The sequence below is a fragment of the Pecten maximus genome, chromosome 3, assembly GCF_902652985.1.
Source record: "Pecten maximus chromosome 3, xPecMax1.1, whole genome shotgun sequence".
In the NCBI taxonomy this organism is placed as follows: Eukaryota; Metazoa; Mollusca; class Bivalvia; order Pectinida; family Pectinidae; genus Pecten; species Pecten maximus.
Window position 1 is genome coordinate 36,252,766 of NC_047017.1, and position 19,960 is coordinate 36,272,725.

General features: G+C 37.4%; 1 protein-coding gene across 2 annotated transcripts in view; it reads right to left on the minus strand.

Annotated features, from left to right (window-relative positions):
• Nucleotides 1-1,291: 1,291 nt before the first annotated feature.
• The window catches only part of LOC117324037, an 86,507-nt gene continuing 67,838 nt past the window's right edge, over nt 1,292-19,960 (minus strand). The window contains exons 19-21 of one of the 2 annotated variants that reach the window (XR_004531884.1): nt 12,751-12,850; nt 3,977-6,290; nt 1,292-3,437 (exon numbers count right to left, since the gene is read on the minus strand). Coding sequence is in view for 1 of the 2 variants with exons in the window: in XM_033879647.1 (XP_033735538.1) it covers nt 6,258-6,290; nt 12,751-12,850 (133 nt within the window). In the remaining variant the exon portion in view is untranslated. The other variant, XM_033879647.1, reaches the window with a different exon arrangement.

Here is a 19,960-nt window from a genome sequence, read left to right on the forward strand (position 1 = left end):
GGGAAACATTCGCAGTGTTTGATCAATCTATTTAAGTCATTGATCACATATCTCATCAAAATGACACAAGCCTCCATGTGTGTTTGTAAACATCTAAGATGAAGTAAATCGGTAACGCTCGTTTTGATTGGTCGAAAATTTCATGCGTAAAGAGTGGTAATTTTGAATCTCCGCTAGAGGGCCAGAACTGACGCCTATATCCGCCAAGGGTTCGTGGAGTGTAACGTAATCAGAAGCCTTGGCTAGCGAAGATGCCCGCACCAAACTCATGGAGGTTTGGGGTGAAAGATTGTATTAGTCTCCTACACCAAAATCATGGAGGTTTGGGGTGAACGATTGTATTAGTCTCCCGCACCAAACTCATGGAGGTTTGGGGTGAAAGATTGTATTAGTCTCCCGCACCAAAATCATGGAGGTTTGGGGTGAAAGATTGTATTAGTCTCCTACACCAAAATCACGGAGGTTTGGGGTGAACGATTGTATTAGTCTCCCGCACCAAAATCATGGAGGTTTGGGGTGAACGATTGTATTTATTAGTCTCCCGCACCAAAATCATGGAGGTTTGGGGTGAACGATTGTATTAGTCTCCCGCACCAAAATCATTGAGGTTTGGGGTGAACGATTGTATTAGTCTCCCACACAAACATCATGGAGGTTTTGGGTGAAAGATTGTATTAGTCTCCCGCACCAACATCTTAGAGGTTTCTTCATCACCAGCCATAACCAAGAATTTTAATTGACAAATGCATTATGACATTCAACAATAAATTTAGACTTCCAAGTTAACCCAGATAACCAAGAACATATCAGCAATGAGCAGATAGAAGTACAGTATACAGTATATATACTGTAATACATCAGTGTGTTAAAGCTTCACAATAAACCAAAGATTCCTAAATAATTGTTTCCATGAGGCAAAGTAAATTTCTCAATGTTTTTTGTAATTGTTTAAACAAACAAATAGCCAATTCTATAACATTCCATTTGATGCACTTTCTATCTGACCTATGCTGTAACAAAACTGAGAAAAAAAAAAGATATTAATGTGATTTTATAGAATTCTGTAACAACATCATATTTTCCTGATGAATTTTCACAAAATGAAAAATGCATTCAAATGAGACTTATTTTTGACAATAATCTTTGGTAATGTAGTTTTGGTACAGGGTGAATTTTGAAATCTGAGCGTAACATCCGGTACACAAACATCAAAGTAAGTGTTACTGATCCTTACAATGTTGGCAGTAGGTCCCATGTCTCTCTCATCAATTATAAGTATGAAACACACATATTTACATTGTTCATGGAAATGCATAAAACATCAATTTATTAAAACATACATATCACAGACAACCTGTTTAAATACAATCATATGGCAATGTGTCCAGCAAACATGGCATAAAGAATCTAGTAAGGCACACTCCAGCATCCTTTATAATCACCTCGTACAATTTAATACACAATTTACTTTTTAGTTGATAGATCTGGCTGACTCACAACAGCAGTATGTACCTCCTAAATGTATAATATCACTTTCGTTTACCAGGAGTATTTGGTGAGGGGTGTACCTAACACAAGCTCTAATATTGACAGGAAAAGTTTGATCACATCACATATTGCTGTCTGATAAAACCAATTTTATCTTTTGCTGTCTGATGTTTAATTTTCAGCTTCTATTTTCAAGTTTGTTTTACTTTCAAACCAAGGTTAAGATTTGATTTTTTTTATATTTTCTGTCCAATCAAAAGAATTGCTGCTTTTTTGTACATCAAGATTTAAATAAATTGCAATACAAAAACAAATTTTTCTTTTTTTTTTTCTTTTTGAGTGAACACATTTCTGTACACTAAAACAGAGGAAAATCCTCAAAATATTTCAATCTCTAGTTTTACTCGTATAGCACATTGTTTCTGGAAAACACCTGTTTCAGGAATTTTACATACATGCATGCTACATTTTACCCCTTTCAGAATAATATTATTTACTTTGATTGTAACCTTGTCTGTTATGTTGGTTAATTTCAAACTGATAACTTATATAATTATCAGATTTAACATTTCACACCTACATTGTACCCGATATTACAAGTGATAGCTGGGTACACTTCCCTTATATACACAATGTGGACGGATAACACCAGAAACACCACCAATCCTAGTCCTCTCACCTAGTCTTCCTACTTACATACACTGCCCTCCATTAAACCATTCACATTTTTTCGAACACAAGAATTTCAAATTCAGTAGAACTAGTTTAAAAGTGGAATACTGCCATCTTAATTTGATAACTTTTTATTATCTCCAGTGTAAATGAACTATTGAAAAATAAAAATCCTTGAAATGTGATGTTTTGGCAATATCATTTTCACAAATTTATATGAAATGAAAGCTATTTTACATACTCTTAAGAAAACATTTTTGAGGGATAATTTTACCAGTGTAATCTTATGGTGCAAATTATAAAAACATGTCTTTTTGAAATGTCTGCAGCCCTCTGTGTACACTCAAGGAGGTGGAGTAGACTGTTGCATGTATTCCTGTTACTACTGAAGTACAAATATTCAGGTTTATTTTGAGCTTATCAATAAAACAACAACTCAAAATAATGTGTCAAGTTTTTTGGAGGGCAGCTGTGTATGAACTACAAATGTTGAAGTTGAAAATGAAACAAAAATTACTATCAAATGCAGCAACATAAAGACAGAATTGAAATGACAATTCAATCCTATAATTATAAACATTGATCGGATGAAAAATTAAAAATAATAAATATTGGTTAATATAAGATAATAGACAACATAACATTCACATAGTAAACCATTTCCTGTAATCTACACTCAGATTTACATCCTTACCATCATTTAAGTTAAAAGTTTTATTGAAAAGTTTCCAAAAGATTTTAAGTGAAACTTTTGATTATATCCAGTTTATTTGAGGGTCTGCCTCCACAGAGATAGAACAGAAAGATGTGGCAATATGTAGTTTTGGGTCTAGAAATATTCTCCATGACAGCTCAAGGTCCTTGTTTGGGGTTTGATATTATCAAAACACATCTGGGACATGATCATTTGACAAAGGTTTCATGCCTCGAAACAATATGTCTTCACAAGGAACATTGTTATACAAAAAAAAAAATTAAAAATCATTGCGACCATTTGAAGAATTCTTATTTTCAAGCAGACAACTGTTCAAAAACTGATAGAAATTATGAAATCTTATGGAATACTTGTATTTGTGGTTCCTCATTAAATTTGCTTTTGTGTACAGAAGAACCGAATAAAACATCAACTTTGGGTAACTTGATGATCAGTGACCATCAAACGTCTGTGTATATTGAATCTCCTGGAACATATTTTGAACCAATCATCAAAAACAATTATATTATGCTCCCAGATGAAAAAACCCACCTATTACAATGTATTAACCTACAAGATAAACCTGGTACACTGTAGGCTGCATCATGAGAGATAAACCTGGTACACTGTAGGCTGATAGATAAACCTGGTACACTGTAGGCTGTGATATAAACCTGGTACACTGTAGGCTGTGATATAAACCTGGTACACTGTAGGCTGAGAGATAAACCTGGTACACTGTAGGCTGAGAGAAAAACCTGGTACACTGTAGGCTGAGAGATAAACCTGGTACACTGTAGGCTGAGAGATAAACCTGGTACACTATAGGCTCAGAGATACACCTGGTACACTGTAGGCTGAGAGATACACCTGGTACACTGTAGGCTGAGAGATAAACCTGGTACACTGTAGGCTGAGAGATACACCTGGTACACTGTAGGCTGAGAGATAAACCTGGTACACTGTAGGCTGAGAGATAAACCTGGTACACTGTAGGCTCAGAGATACACCTGGTACACTGTAGGCTGAGAGATAAACCTGGTACACTGTAGGCTGAGAGATAAACCTGGTACACTGTAGGCTGAGAGATAAACCTGGTACACTGTAGGCTCAGAGATACACCTGGTACACTGTAGGCTGAGAGATAAACCTAGTACACTGTAGGCTGAGAGATAAACATGGTACAATGTAGCCTTGGAGATAAACCTGGTACACTGTAGCCTCAGAGATAAACCTGGTACACTGTAGGCTCAGAGATAAACCTAGTACACTGTAGCATCGGACATTAAAGAAAATTGCAATAGGAACATGAAACAATTAATGATATAAATATAGGATGGAATGGTGTGCGTTTGCATCACAAAAGCTGATAAATTTCAGCAAGATCGGTAAACAAATAAATAAATTACAATGTAAAACTTTCAACAACAAATTGCAGTAAAAATTATTTTTGCATATAAAAATTAAACACGGAATGTGAACAAATATAAGCAGCACAGATGAAACATGGCAGCATTGCTGTGATCAGCTGTTTTAATCAGCTGTTTTGATCAGCTGATATAAAGACATATAAAGTAATGATTATCATGATTTACTGGCGACCTCAGTCAGAACCTGTCTGTACACACTCCACATGGTGAGAGGATTTGCATAGCGATTCAATTTGTATTCCAGTTTCTTCTGACACAAATGATGTTGTTTAGGAACCAAGATGTCACCAGCAGTTAGTAGATCTACAGCTCGTTAACAGGTGCATTAGTATGTCATTAACTGATTAATAAAAAAAGACCTTACAACTTTAAGACAAAATGATCTTTTAAGATGTGGTAAAATGAATAGGAAAGATTGACAAACTGACCTGTATCTGACCAGGGTAAGGAGAAGATAGGATATCAACTAAGTCTATCATAACCTCTAACCGTCCTCTAGTCGACTCTACACTAACTTATCCTTACCACCATGTACTAATAGCAGGACCATACATTATAATACTCCTACCCTTTGTTACAAAAAGTACAATGTTGATACTAAATACCTATGTATAGGGTAAAAGAGCAAAACTCCATTAAGGTTACATCAGACTCTTGTAAAATTACTGTATTCACGACCAAGACGATAAAGAGATTTCTTCTGTAAATGCAGATACATTTCATACTCTTATCAAATCTGACCTTCCATGAGAAGTGATGTATCAGAAATTAATGTGATCACTGATCTGGAATATTGTCTGACTTATCTTACACCCAGTGTGTACATATATCTGTTGAATGTCAGTGGATTCCAGACTCACATACCCCAACAAACCATTACACAATGTACGATCACTGAGGTTTCTATACCATTCCTACACGACTGGTATATACTGGCTCCTTCCTGCTGGGTCCCCATTCATCATATCCTATTTGAATGTACTTGGTGATTTAGGTCTACCAGAGGGGACAAAGTACAAACAACACAGGAGCAGCTCATCATGACTAGCCTTATTAGCACTTTCTGGCAAGGGTTTCCCATGTTGTAGTCTAGACCAAGGGAAGATAACCCAGGATTTACTTGTAGTTACTTAAATTCAATTTTATAATGTTTCAATAATAATATCTTTGTTACATCACAAAACAATCAGTCTTTGACAAGATGTAGCCATAAAATTATTTAAAAGAAATAATTAAAAAAAAAAGAAGGAAAATAAAGTTTGTTATATGATAATCACAACCAGGATACATGCTTGTAAACTACCCTCTCTTCACCATCACTTTGTATAGCACAACCTGCAGTGGTGACAGGTGACATTGAGACTTTTTCATGAACACATGATCCTATATAATACAACCTTGAAAGACAATTCTGGCAAGGACACTAGCGTTTCAGTAGTGGAACTTGTGGCCTGTGACAATAGCCAGTGTACCTGTACACTGACCACATAACACACAATTGATATCTGGTGGGATTCAAGTTAGCATTATGCAAATGTTAAAATCAGCTAGGGAAACAAAACTTTCCCAAATCATCCCAGTCGGGACTCCTCATCCCCACTCTGAACTTCTGACTCTCAGTCTGAAATTAGCACAACTCCAGGAATGATATAAAAAATCATGAACAATGATCTATACATGGATAAATCCAAACCGACACTGAATTACTGGCACAATGTGGATTGTCTGGAAGACCCCAGGGTCTGGCTAATTCACCTGACCGTGGCACAATGATGGCTGCCCATTATTCCAATCATAAATCGGATCCAAAGTTGAGTGCGTAACTTGTTTTCCTCTTGCAGAACCAGTTGCTACTTGCTATTGTGGCACCACACACTTTGGTACCACATGTGGAGGTATATACATCAGAGTATTGCTGTAGATGTTTTTTCCAGTACACCAATCTAACTCTACACAGTAAGATGTGAATGAGCTTAGAGCATCCCCTTACTGGCAAGTCGGTCTTTCTGAAATATACAAAACATATCTCTACTTAATTTAAACATCAAAAATTAACCTGGTAAAATACAGTCTGCAGTCAGTAATGAAATTGATCCCCAGGTACCTGTAATATACAAATCTGTAGCTACATATACAGTCTGTAATAAAACTGATTCCTAGCTATATATATAGGTACCAGTAATATACATGAAAAACTGTCTTCAGTTTTCAAATTATCGGGTAATGTACAAATCTGTCGTCAGTAATCAAATAATCAGGTAATGTACAAATCTATCATCAGTAATCAAATTATCAGGTAATGTACAAATCTGTCATCAGTAATCAAACTACCAAGTAAATATGTGGAGTCCGCAATGACATTTTTTTTATGTGATGTGCATGAGCAGCTTACAATTTTAAAATGTACTAGAATAACATAATACCTGATGTGAGAGTTAGGTAGCTGTGTGTGCATGACTTTATTTATTGGTACAACAGTTGGGTTAAATTACACCTAAGATCAACTGGAGCTCCATATGGTTTACCCAAAGGAACAAAGCCTTTTTACTGTTTCATATACCAGGTAGCAAAGTCTGAACTAATTCCCCATTCTTAGTTCTAGATGAAATGGTTTACCTCAATTAAATCAAGATTTCTTTATGTATTTTTAAGTTTTCAACTAAAGATGAGAGGAACCATCCTTTATCAGTATAATCCTGCATTTCACACTAATATAACCAAATCAATTACCATTCGTGTCACTAGAATCAAATTGTAAAAACCTTAGCATTAATTTTTAGAATATCTATACTGATGAAAACCTAATTTAAGTATTCCCATTACATCACGAAGTAATCTTAAAGATTAGTTTAAGAAGTAATGGCTGAAAAATTGGAGAAATATTGGCAATAAAATTCTTGTCGAGACCTGATTAGAACCAGCAGGAACAGTTCTGTGTTTCCATATGTGTTTAAATGTACCCACTGTAATCAAAGGGCCTAGTTGCGTGGAGGTATGTAGCATTTCCTTCAGTGGTGCTACATCAAAGGGAGGATTGGCGGGGATATCTGGCCACCAAGTCAACCTAGGAGAGGAGTATGTACAGTGTGTTGGTGTACTTATCACTACCAACAACAAGTCGGAATGACAGGTATGGTGTGTACCCCACACACACACTACACTGACGGTAACATTTTAGTCATTAGCTATAATAACTCTTAACGTATCGATAACAAACTGTTTGGCTCAGGTAAAATTATAAAACTTGTAAGACACAAGGGGCACATTGGTACACTTGAGGTAAGTGGACTTGACAAGTAAGTAAATTGTACAGGACAAACAACAGGAGTACCCCCCACTGTCACTCCACTTGTCTACCCATCCCTGTATCTGTTACAGGTAGAGTACCCCGACTGTCACTCCCCTTGTCTACCCATCCCTGTATCTCTTACAGGTAGAGTACCCCGACTGTCACTCCACTTGTCTACCCATCCCTGTATCTCTTACAGGTAGAGTACCCCGACTGTCACTCCCCTTGTCTACCCATCCCTGTATCTCTTACAGGTAGAGTACCCCCCACTGTCACTCCCCTTGTCTACCCATCCCTGTATCTTTTACAGGTAGAGTACCCCCCACTCTCACTCCCCTTGTCTACCCATCCCTGTATCTCTTACAGGTAGAGTATGCCCATTGTCATTTATTAAAGCTAGTTTTAACCAGATAAATAACACTTGAAATAATGACAAAAAGTCAAAGTAACGTTTATAGAAATTTTCTTCGGACTATTACAAATTTATGTATAGCCATTTGCCTAGATAATACCTAAATCATACATTATTCTACCATTCAGAATAGATACAAAAACAAGAAGAATTGATTGGTAAGATTTTCCAAACATCCTGTTTTCTAACATTAAATATCATCCCCTCTTCCTGACATCCATCATCTAGACAAAACCTACTTTTAAAGAATGGAAAAGCACTTATACTATAGATGTCTGTCGTCATTCCAAACCGATTCTTCATGTAGTGACCAAACTAGACTGTGTACAGATAACACTTACAGATAAGATTATACAAGAATTGGCTCCTCTTTTTCATATTCTTAATAGAAAACACAAACTTATTTTTTTTCAAAAGCTATAGCATTAATCTTCCTGACAGGCTGGTGTTAGCTACTCCAAACCACTACAGTACAACCTGTAAAATTCTCCAAACACTGAGCCATTCTAGTCGTGACAGTTTGGTGATAATACCAATATCAGCAGGGCGCTGAAGGCATCGGTCACAGATGTGTATACAACAGTAACGGACAGGAGAAATCCCGGCCAGGAGGCAGACACAAACAGGACTAGTTGGAAGTGTGTCTGAGATAAACTCTTCAATTTTAAAACGATAGCTATAATGTTAATAGTTTAATCTTAAATTCAAACATGCTGAGACATTAAACACTTAGACTGCAATAAATGTCAAGTGGGATATAATTATACAGCCGAAAACTTTCCAAAACTTCCTACCAGTGACGGCAAGGGTGCTATCAGAACTTCGGCACCACACAACAGTATATAAACTATGCTATAGATAGATATCTCAAGATCTGCCTCTATTCCAGCGATTTTATGAAGTTTTAATTCTATTTGAAGTTCTCCTTGGAAAGGAAAAGTACAAAACTTAAGCAAACCAAAAGAAAGGTTATCATGCAATAGCATTAATGTTCAGTAGTGTTTCTTTTATATCAGATGGAAATGGAAGTCTGTTTTGTTCAACATGTACAAAAAATGTAAAATTCTCCAAATCTACAGTAAAGATAATGCCCAATTAATCTGGTCATTACTCTTACACTCGCTAAAACAAACGCCAGCCTCTGATTTAGTAGAAATGAAAGGTGTGGAGTGATAGGACTGGAGCCAGGCTGACTATGGTCAGAGCCAGGCACCACTAGCTTACTCATTCCTTAGCATAGCTGGGGTGTGAGTGCACATCAGATACAGCCCACAGTCCCAGTGTCTGTCCCTTCATTAGGACCAGACAGGGAGGGTGTAAGGAATAGCTCCCAACAATCCCTCAAGATTAATGCTGCAGTCCCATTGGCCCAACCCCAACCACTTTAGTGGCAAAAAGCCCCCATCCCCTACTGCTTCAGTGGCAAAAGTTTCCCTTCCTTTACTACAAAAGTCCCCCATCCCCTACCACAGTCCGTCATCCCCCTAATATTGCCTGACAACAATATCTGACCATCAGGACTACACTGCTAAGTGTACATATTAACTATATATTGGAAGTTTTTCTTACTTCATACTTCATTACAGTGAAATCCTTATATCTACCTTACTGGACACTCCAGGTTATAATCTAGATCTGATATGTTGAGTTGGACACTCAGGGTTATCTGTAATCTTGTCTGATATGTTGAGTTGGACACCCAGGGTTATCTTTAATCTAGTCTGATATGTTGAGTTGGACACTCAGAGTTCTGTAATCTAGATCTGATATGTTGAGTTGGACACTCAGGGTTCTGTAATATAGTCTGATATGTTGAGTTGGACACTCAGGGTTCTGTAATCTAGTCTGATATGTTGAGTTGGACACTCAGGGTTCTGTAATCTAGATCTGATATGTTGAGTTGGACACTCAGGGTTCTGTAATATAGTCTGATATGTTGAGTTGGACACTCAGGGTTCTGTAATCTAGTTCTGATATGTTGAGTTGGACACTCAGGGTTCTGTAATATAGTCTGATATGTTGAGTTGGACACTCAGAGTTCTGTAATCTAGATCTGATATGTTAAGTTGGACACTCAGGGTTCTGTAATCTAGTCTGATATGTTGAGTTGGACACTCAGGGTTCTGTAATCTAGTCTGATATGTTGAGTTGGACACTCAGGGTTCTGTAATATAGTCTGATATGTTGAGTTGGACACTCAGGGTTCTGTAATCTAGTCTGATATGTTGAGTTGGACACTCTGGGTTATCTTTAATCTAGATCTGATATGTTGAGTTGGACACTCAGAGTTCTGTAATATAGTCTGATATGTTGAGTTGGACACTCAGGGTCCTGTAATCTAGATCTGATATGTTAAGTTGGACACTCAGGGTTCTGTAATCTAGTCTGATATGTTGAGTTGGACACTCAGGGTTCTGTAATCTAGTCTGATATGTTGAGTTGGACACTCAGGGTTCTGTAATATAGTCTGATATGTTGAGTTGGACACTCTGGGTTATCTTTAATCTAGATCTGATATGTTGAGTTGGACACTCAGAGTTCTGTAATATAGTCTGATATGTTGAGTTGGACACTCAGGGTTCTGTAATCTAGATCTGATATGTTGAGTTGGACACTCAGGGCTATCTGTAATCTAGTCTGATATGTTGAGTTGGACACTCAGGGTTATTTGTAATCTTGTCTGAAATGTTGAGTTGGACACTCAGAGTTCTGTAATCTAGTCTGATATGTTGAGTTGGACACTCAGGGTTCTGTAATCTAGATATGATATATTGAGTTGGACACTCAGGGTTCTGTAATCTAGATCTGATATGTTGAGTTGGACACTCAGGGCTATCTGTAATCTAGTCTGATATGTTGAGTTGGACATTCAGGTTATCTGTAATATAGTCTGATATGTTGAGTTGGACACTCAGGGTTCTGTAATCTAGATCTGATATGTTGAGTTGGACACTCAGAGTTCTGTAATCTAGTCTGATATGTTGAGTTGGACATTCAGGGTTATCTGTTATCTAGTCTGAAATGTTGAGTTGGACACTCAGAGTTCTGTAATCTAGTTCTGATATGTTGAGTTGGACACTCAGGGTTCTGTAATATAGTCTGATATGTTGAGTTGGACACTCAGGGTTCTGTAATATAGTCTGATATGTTGAGTTGGACACTCAGGGTTCTGTAATCTAGATCTGATATGTTGAGTTGGACACTCAGGGTTCTGTAATATAGTCTGATATGTTGAGTTGGACACTCAGGGTTCTGTAATCTAGATCTGATATGTTGAGTTGGACACTCAGGGTTCTGTAATATAGTCTGATATGTTGAGTTGGACACTCAGGGTTCTGTAATATAGTCTGATATGTTGAGTTGGACACTCAGGGTTCTGTAATCTAGTTCTGATATATGTTGAGTTGGACACTCAGGGTTCTGTAATCTAGTTCTGATATGTTGAGTTGGACACTCAGGGTTCTGTAAGCTAGATCTGATATGTTGAGTTGGACATTCAGGGTTATCTGTTATCTAGTCTGAAATGTTGAGTTGGACACTCAGAGTTCTGTTATCTAGTCTGAAATGTTGAGTTGGACACTCAGAGTTCTGTAATATAGTCTGATATGTTGAGTTGGACACTCAGGGTTCTGTAATATAGTCTGATATGTTGAGTTGGACACTCAGGGTTCTGTAATACAGTCTGATATGTTGAGTTGGACACTCAGGGTTCTGTAATCTAGATCTGATATGTTGAGTTGGACACTCAGGGTTCTGTAATATAGTCTGATAGTTGAGTTGGACACTCAGGGTTCTGTAATATAGTCTGATATGTTGAGTTGGACACTCAGGGTTCTGTAATCTAGTTCTGATATGTTGAGTTGGACACTCAGGGTTCTGTAAGCTAGATCTGATATGTTGAGTTGGACACTCAGGGTTCTGTAATCTAGTCTGATATGTTGAGTTGGACACTCAGGGTTCTGTAATCTAGTTCTGATATGTTGAGTTGGACACTCAGGGTTCTGTTATATAGTCTGATATGTTGAGTTGGACACTCAGGGTTATCTGTAATCTAGTTCTGATATGTTGAGTTGGACACTCAGGGTTATCTGTAATCTAGTCTGATATGTTGAGTTGGACATTCAGGGTTATCTGTTATCTAGTCTGAAATGTTGAGTTGGACACTCAGAGTTCTGTAATCTAGTTCTGATGAGTTGAGTTGGACACTCAGGGTTATCTGTAATCTAGTTCTGATATGTTGAGTTGGACACTCAGGGTTATCTGTAATCTAGTTCTGATATGTTGAGTTGGACACTCAGGGTTCTGTAATCTAGTTCTGATATATGTTGAGTTAGACACTCAGGGTTCTGTAATCTAGTTCTGATATGTTGAGTTGGACACTCAGGGTTCTGTAAGCTAGATCTGATATGTTGAGTTGGACACTCAGGGTTCTGTAATCTAGATCTGATATGTTGAGTTGGACACTCAGGGTTCTGTAATCTAGTTCTGATATGTTGAGTTGGACACTCAGGGTTCTGTTATATAGTCTGATATGTTGAGTTGGACACTCAGGGTTATCTGTAATCTAGTTCTGATATGTTGAGTTGGACACTCAGGGTTCTGTAATCTAGATCTGATATGTTGAGTTGGACACTCAGGGTTCTGTAATATAGTCTGATATGTTGAGTTGGACACTCAGGGTTCTGTAATCTAGTCTGATGAGTTGAGTTGGACACTCAGGGTTCTGTAATCTAGTTCTGATATGTATTATTATAAGTATACTTACCAGTCCCCCTGGTTTCTTGGAGCGAGTCCTAATTTGTGCAGAGGTTGCTACCTTTTTCCCCTCCTGTAACTGTCTTACCCGTGTCTGGGCATCCTTAATCCTGTGGATAATAACAAGTACAATCAATGATTGCGAACGCTTACCGGCGGCGGCAATCACACTATGCATTCATTTTTTATGTATGTATAAGCATGTGATTTTGAAATTGTATGTCACATAATATCGCTCCTAGACCTCTAATATAATGGATGTATAAACCAAATAAGAAGGGTGTGGACTTACAGGCTTTTCAAAACTAACCCTCAAAATCTTTAAAGTGGGTTTTTGTGTCAAAAAAAGTAAGTCCACTAAATGGTAAAATGTAAAAAAAAAATCACAAATTTTTTCTGCATGATTTTGCCACAGCATTACTCCTGGATCTCTAATGAATTTTTTTGGACTTGCCCCCAAAACTTTAAAGTGACTTTTGGTGCCAAAAAAGTTAAGTCCACAAAATGGCAAAATGTGAAAAATCGCAATTTTTTTCTGCATGATTTTGCCATAACATCACTCCTAGACCTCTAATGAATGTATAAACCAAATTAGAAGGGCATGAGGTGTATACTTTTGGACTTAAAAGCTCTCCAAAAATTTGCCCCAAAAACTTTTAAGTTTTGGGGTGGGATGCCAACGTGGACGCTGACGATGGGGGTGTCAGCATTAGCTCTCGGTTACTCGTAACTGGTGAGCTAACAATATACTGAGCTAACAATATACTGTCAGTTTTAATAAACAAATAGAACTATGGTGAGTCAACACTGTAAAGTTAAATGGTTTAAATAATGAAACCCTGGAAGATTAACATTGTAATGTTAAATGTCTTAACTAATGGAACTTTGGTAGATTAACATTGTAATGTAAAATGTCTTAACTAATGGAACTTTGGAAGATTAACATTGTAATGCTAAATGTCTTAACTAATGGAACTTTGGTAGATTAACATTGTAATGTAAAATGTCTTAACTAATGGAACTCCAGTAGATTAACATTGTAATGTAAAATGTCTTAACTAATGGAACTTTGGTAGATTAACATTGTAATGTAAAATGTCTTAACTAATGGAACTTTGGTAGATTAACATTGTAATGTAAAATGTCTTAAATAATGGAACTCCAGTAGATTAACATTGTAATGTTAAATGTCTTAAATAATGGAACTTTGGTAGATTAACATTGTAATGTAAAATGTCTTAACTAATGGAACTTTGGTAGATTAACATTGTAATGTAAAATGTCTTAAATAATGGAACTCCAGTAGATTAACATTGTAATGTTAAATGTCCTCAATAATGGAACTCTAGTAGATTAACATTGTAATGTTAAATGTCTCAATAATGGAACTCTAGTAGATTAACATTGTAATGTTAAATGTCTCAATAATGGAACTCTAGTAGATTAACATTGTAATGTAAAATGTCTTAACTAATGGAACTTTGGTAGATTAACATTGTAATGTTAAATGTCTTAAATAATTGAACTCCAGTAGATTAACATTGTAATGTAAAATGTCTTAAATAATTGAACTCCAGTAGATTAACATTGTAATGTAAAATGTCTTAAATAATTGAACTCCAGTAGATTAACATGGTAATGTTAAATGTCTCAATAATGGAACTCCAGTAGATCAACATTGTAATGCTAAAATGTTTTAACTAATGGAACTCCAGTAGATCAACATTGTAATGTTAAATGTCTTAACTAATGGAACTTTGGAAGATCAACATTGTAATGCTAAATGTCTTAGCTAATGGAACTCCAGTAGATTAACATTGTAATGTTAAATTTCTAACTCCAATGTTGCTGGATCAAAGATTTACCCTATCTGACTACCATACAATATCTATACTACCAGACTTTCAACGTGAATGTGCTTAAGTTATCTATTAATAAGGTTGGATAACTTTCAAGCAGTACTTTTTACAGTTCATTGATTGTGGACCCCCCACCTCCTCCCTTCCATCCTCATTAAGTAAAATTTGAAGTGTCACACCACATTCTGCCTACTACTATATGCCTGATGACAGAAGTTACGAAAGAATGTGATCGCTCATCCTTCACTCACTATAAGCTTTAGTGACTTGGATGTAGACAGAGCAACCAAAATACAAAAAGACGAAGATTGAAGATACTGAAGATATCATAGGTTTTTCTTTTAGTAACCAATCCAATTAAACTTTACAATGTATCTAGTAAACCACCTAGTAACCAGTCAAAGTTGGTAAGACAGAACTGTAATCTGTACAGCCAATCAGACACAGGAACACAGGAGGTTGTAAATGATCTATCAAGGGGTGTACAACTGGACTCTACCTGACAGGACAAGGAATAGGATCAAAAGATAAACCATATCTAAACATCTACACAGTTTTCTATTGGAAAATCAATGGTCCATCAGTTTGTTTGTATAGATAACTAATGAACAATGACATGTACAGTATTTAGTCTGTAATTACTACATTATATAACTCCTCAGTGATCAAGCTGACTATACAGTCTGTATGTTCTACAGTATATAATTTGATCCTCAGTCGTCAAGCTGACTATACATTTGTCTGTTTGTACTACAGTATAGTATTGAGTTTCTATGCATCAGTTTGTGTTTCTTCTGTGTTGTTGAGGTTGTGCCATTGGGCAAGACACTTAACCCTATAATTGCCCTGGATAGATGGCATGTGAAGGGCCTTTTGCTTATTGTTAAGTGAGGTAGTCACCAACTACTACGAGGAGAACCTGAGGTAGCACACTACAGTAGGACAGCCTGACCATGGGCGATTTTTTTGTCAACTCTTTACGTACTCATTCAAATTTCGTGGTCGCTACCGGAAGTGAATGCTGGGTAGGTCCTTTGTGTATTGGAGCATATGGCCATCACATCAGACATCGATAAAACGATCTTTTACTGTTGTGTGATGCTTAATATTAAATGAATTAATGATTGATGGAGTTGGTAAAATGAGGATCTTGAAAATCTATAGTAACAGTGACCTCATGTTTGACCCATGGTGGTTGAAATTGTGAACATGTACAAAAGATGATGGTTATGAGTAAGCTAGCTAGAACATGAAGTTTCAGGGCATAAAAATCAAGGACTTCTGTCAATATGGTGTTATACCGATAAAGTACTATCTAAAATACTGATTTGGGCTTCATCCTCAGTCAATATTTGATATTTTAGGCTCATGTTTTAGTGCCCTGAGCGGTAATGGTTATAATATATATACACATCAAAGGTGTCTTCTTGGGATTCATCCTTTAGTTATTCATAGTGCAAAAACCTAAAATCTGCTGTATACTTGAATTATTTTTTATATTGTGCTTTTGTTTTTAAATCCTGTCCCATCCTTGTTTGTTATTTACAAACACATCTATTCCTGGCATCTCAACCTATAATCTATCAAGAACATTGACCTGTTATTGGGCTTACTTAAAACTCATTCACCCTTTAAATGGGTTTTTCAGATCCCTTGATTCCAGTAAAATACTTTAACTGCAAATAAAATCCTTATTTCAAAGATAATCTGTGAAATGTTTGTCTAACTGTTGGCATGGTTTGAATTCCTATATGAATACAAAGCTGCTATCTAACTGCCCCCAGTGGTGCTACACAGTTCTAAAATGTTCACTACAAATAGTTACATCCACAGAGGTTTAACACCTACATTCCAATGACCCAGAATGAAAAAATTAACCTCAGGGTTCGACCCTTAGATCACTTATCATAATCAAATAAATGATCTAGGGGTTGAACCCTAGGGGTGATTTTCCATTCTGTTTCATAGAATGTGTCAAGCCCCTGTGGCTACATCTATTGTTGCCCCTCCCCCAGGTAACCTGTGGCTACATCTATTGTTGCCCCTCCTCCAGGTAACCTGTCGTTACATCTATTGTTGGTCCTCCCCCAGGTAACCTGTGGCTACATCTATTGTTGCCCCTCCCCCAGGTAACCTGTGGCTACATCTATTGTTGGCCCTCCCCCAGGTAACCTGTGGTTACATCTCCTGTTGGCCCTCCCCCAGGTAACCTGTGGCTACATCTATTGTTGGCCCTCCCCCAGGTAACCTGTGATTACATCTACTGTTGGACCTCCCCCAGGTAACCTGTGGTTACATCTATTGTTGGACCTCCCCCAGGTAACCTGTGGAAACACCAACTGTTGGCCCTCCCCAAGGTAACCTGTGATTACATCTACTGTTGGACCTCCCCCAGGTAACCTGTGGATACATCAACTGTTGGCCCTCCCCAAGGTAACCTGTGGTTAGATCTACTGTTGGCCCTCCCCCAGGTAACCATTTACTGTTGCCCCTCCCCAGGTAACCCTGTGGTTGTACATCTTTTGTTACCCCTCCCCAGCGTAACTTGTGGTTGTACATCTACTGTTGCCCCCCCCCCCCCCCCCCCCCTCCCCCAGGTAACCTGTGATTACATCTACTGTTGGACCTCCCCCAGGTAACCTGTGATTACATCTACTGTTGGACCTCCCCCAGGTAACCTGTGATTACATCTACTGTTGGACCTCCCCCAGGTAACCTGTGGTTACATCTACTGTTGGACCTCCCCCAGGTAACCTGTGGTTACATCTACTGTTGGCCCTCCCCCAGGTAACCTGTGATTACATCTACTGTTGGACCTCCCCCAGGTAACCTGTGGTTACATCTACTGTTGGCCCTCCCCCAGGTAACCTGTGGTTACATCTACTGTTGGCCCTCCCCAAGGTAACCTGTGGTTAGATCTACTGTTGGACCTCCCCCAGGTAACCTGTGGTTACATCTACTGTTGGACCTCCCCCAGGTAACCTGTGGTTACATCTACTGTTGGCGTTCCCCCAGGTAACCTGTTGTGTCAGTTCACACACTAAACACAGGTAATAAACATGGTAGCACCTGTTCCTGTCTAATGAGGAATCAAGTAGCAGAGTTTATTGTTTTGTAACATCCTATCTTAGATAACAATGATTCATTCTTCAAAGACAATTCACTTATCACCTTTCTCAACAATCCTCAAGATGACAGGTTAAACTGAAATTCCACATATCTTCCTTCTTATCCAACTTACTCTAAACAATAAAATTCTCACAGACATATAGAAATCCTACCTTACCATTTAGACAGACACCTCCATTCTTTTTGTTTCTCTAATCAACACATTTCATTACCATGTCAACACAACTCAATCAATGGTCAGATTCAACATCATTTCCACACAGAATTTCTCAATAAACCACAGGCCCTTTGTACTTTATTTGCCATGAAATATTTTAACCTCAACTTAAGATGGTTCTGGCTCCTAAATTAGTGCCACCTTCCTATCTAATCAACCATAACTGTTGAGAAATAGGCATGTCGAGGTTCAGGTGGCCTGAAATTCCTTTAAAATATAGCCTGTGTTAAGTAGGGACTGATGCATACATCAATCTTCCTACTTTTAACTTGTTACCACAAGAGATTCCAGTGAGAATGTAAAACGCTGTGCTCTGTTGTGGCCAATGGAAAACTGTCTTGTTTGCAATACTGAACTCTGACAGTTGAGGAAAATTTATATAACTAATGAACATCGACCAAGAGGCCGAGAAGGTCTGTATTATTTGAAAAATGACAAGTATTCATATCAAAAATTGTTTTGAAATTTCTCAATATTACCAATGAGCTGGAAAATCATAATTATATAGTTGATCTATGTCATCAAGAAAGAAATTCAAGGATGTTCATGTGAGAGAACTGTATTCATAAACTCAGTGAATATTCTTAAAAAGAATTCTGTTTTTTTTTTGTACAGATTTAATAATCTCAGATTTAACCTCTGAAAGCACTCTAAGTTGACATTTGAGCTGACCTAAGTACAGCTTATTAGATAAAACTAATTTGGTACTACTAACCTACATTATGTACACTGTACTCGAGCGTCATTGATCCAGATCTTTTCAAGATGATTTTAGGGCTCTTCAATTTTTTCTAAATTATTTCTTGTACATTTGATCCTTTTGACCTTAAATGTACACCAAAGTTATTCATATGTCAGGAAACTTCAAAGTACTTCTTGCTAGTATCTGTTGCCTAGTGGTCACAGACCAAAGCACTTAAGTGTTCTGGAAAAGATTCTTGGAATTGTTCCCCAGAAGTTTTCCAACCTGATCCTTGAGTGCTGTGTGTAACATTCTGTTCTCCAATAACTGCATATTGTGATTTAATATAACAATAGGCATGAAATCACATTGCAGAACTGACTGAAAGTGCAAGGAAGCAACAAATATATCAATATAGACAATTTGGCAAATCAGTCTACGGAACAATTCTATAGAACTTTACCTGGGTTTTGCTCCTGAACACTTGTGAAGAGTTTTGTCTGAAAGGGTTGTAGATCTGTACCTAAATCCTAACAAGGATCAGGTGAGTAGGAACATAAACAATTTTTGAAAAAAAAACCAATATGCAGAAAATACATGTGAAAGACAAAAAACAAGAATCGTTGGAGTAGTATAGGCTGTACCCCCTACTGGTGTACTATCTCTTCTATGTGTATTTCTGTCCCCACATCAACATAATACCAGAAGATATGACAAATTATTTTATATCAACATGATTCCAGCAGACACCCTGACTTACCACCTACGTACACTGGACTGATACCAGCTATAAGGAATGAAACTGAACCAATTTTAATCACAGACATTTATCTAAATACCTCACACTTGTTGGTGAGAAGTAGCCATGTTTGATGTGAATTTTATCAGTAGTTACCTACAGACTGGGGAGAAAATAACTTGCTATCTATTACACCATCCAGGACTCCCTCTACCGCACAAAAACACAGGTTAATACCTTAAAGTGTTTTACTAATTTTGCAGAAAACCTTTTTGGCGGTTGAATGAAAGACATATTAATAGCAGTGTGATATCTGGAATGTAGTGATAATGTGATATGTTACATACTAACCACATGTATTTACACAGATATGGCAGCAAGATGAGGACTGTCGATATCCCATGTACCCCTGTGGTGTGGATTAGGAGGACTGACTAGATATCCTGTGAACCAATGTGGTGTGGATTATGAGGACTGTTTAGATATCCCATGTACCCCTGTGGTGTGGATTATGAGGACTGTCTTGATATCCCATGTACCCCTGTGGTGTGGATTATGAGGACTGTCGATATCCCATGTACCCCTGTGGTGTGG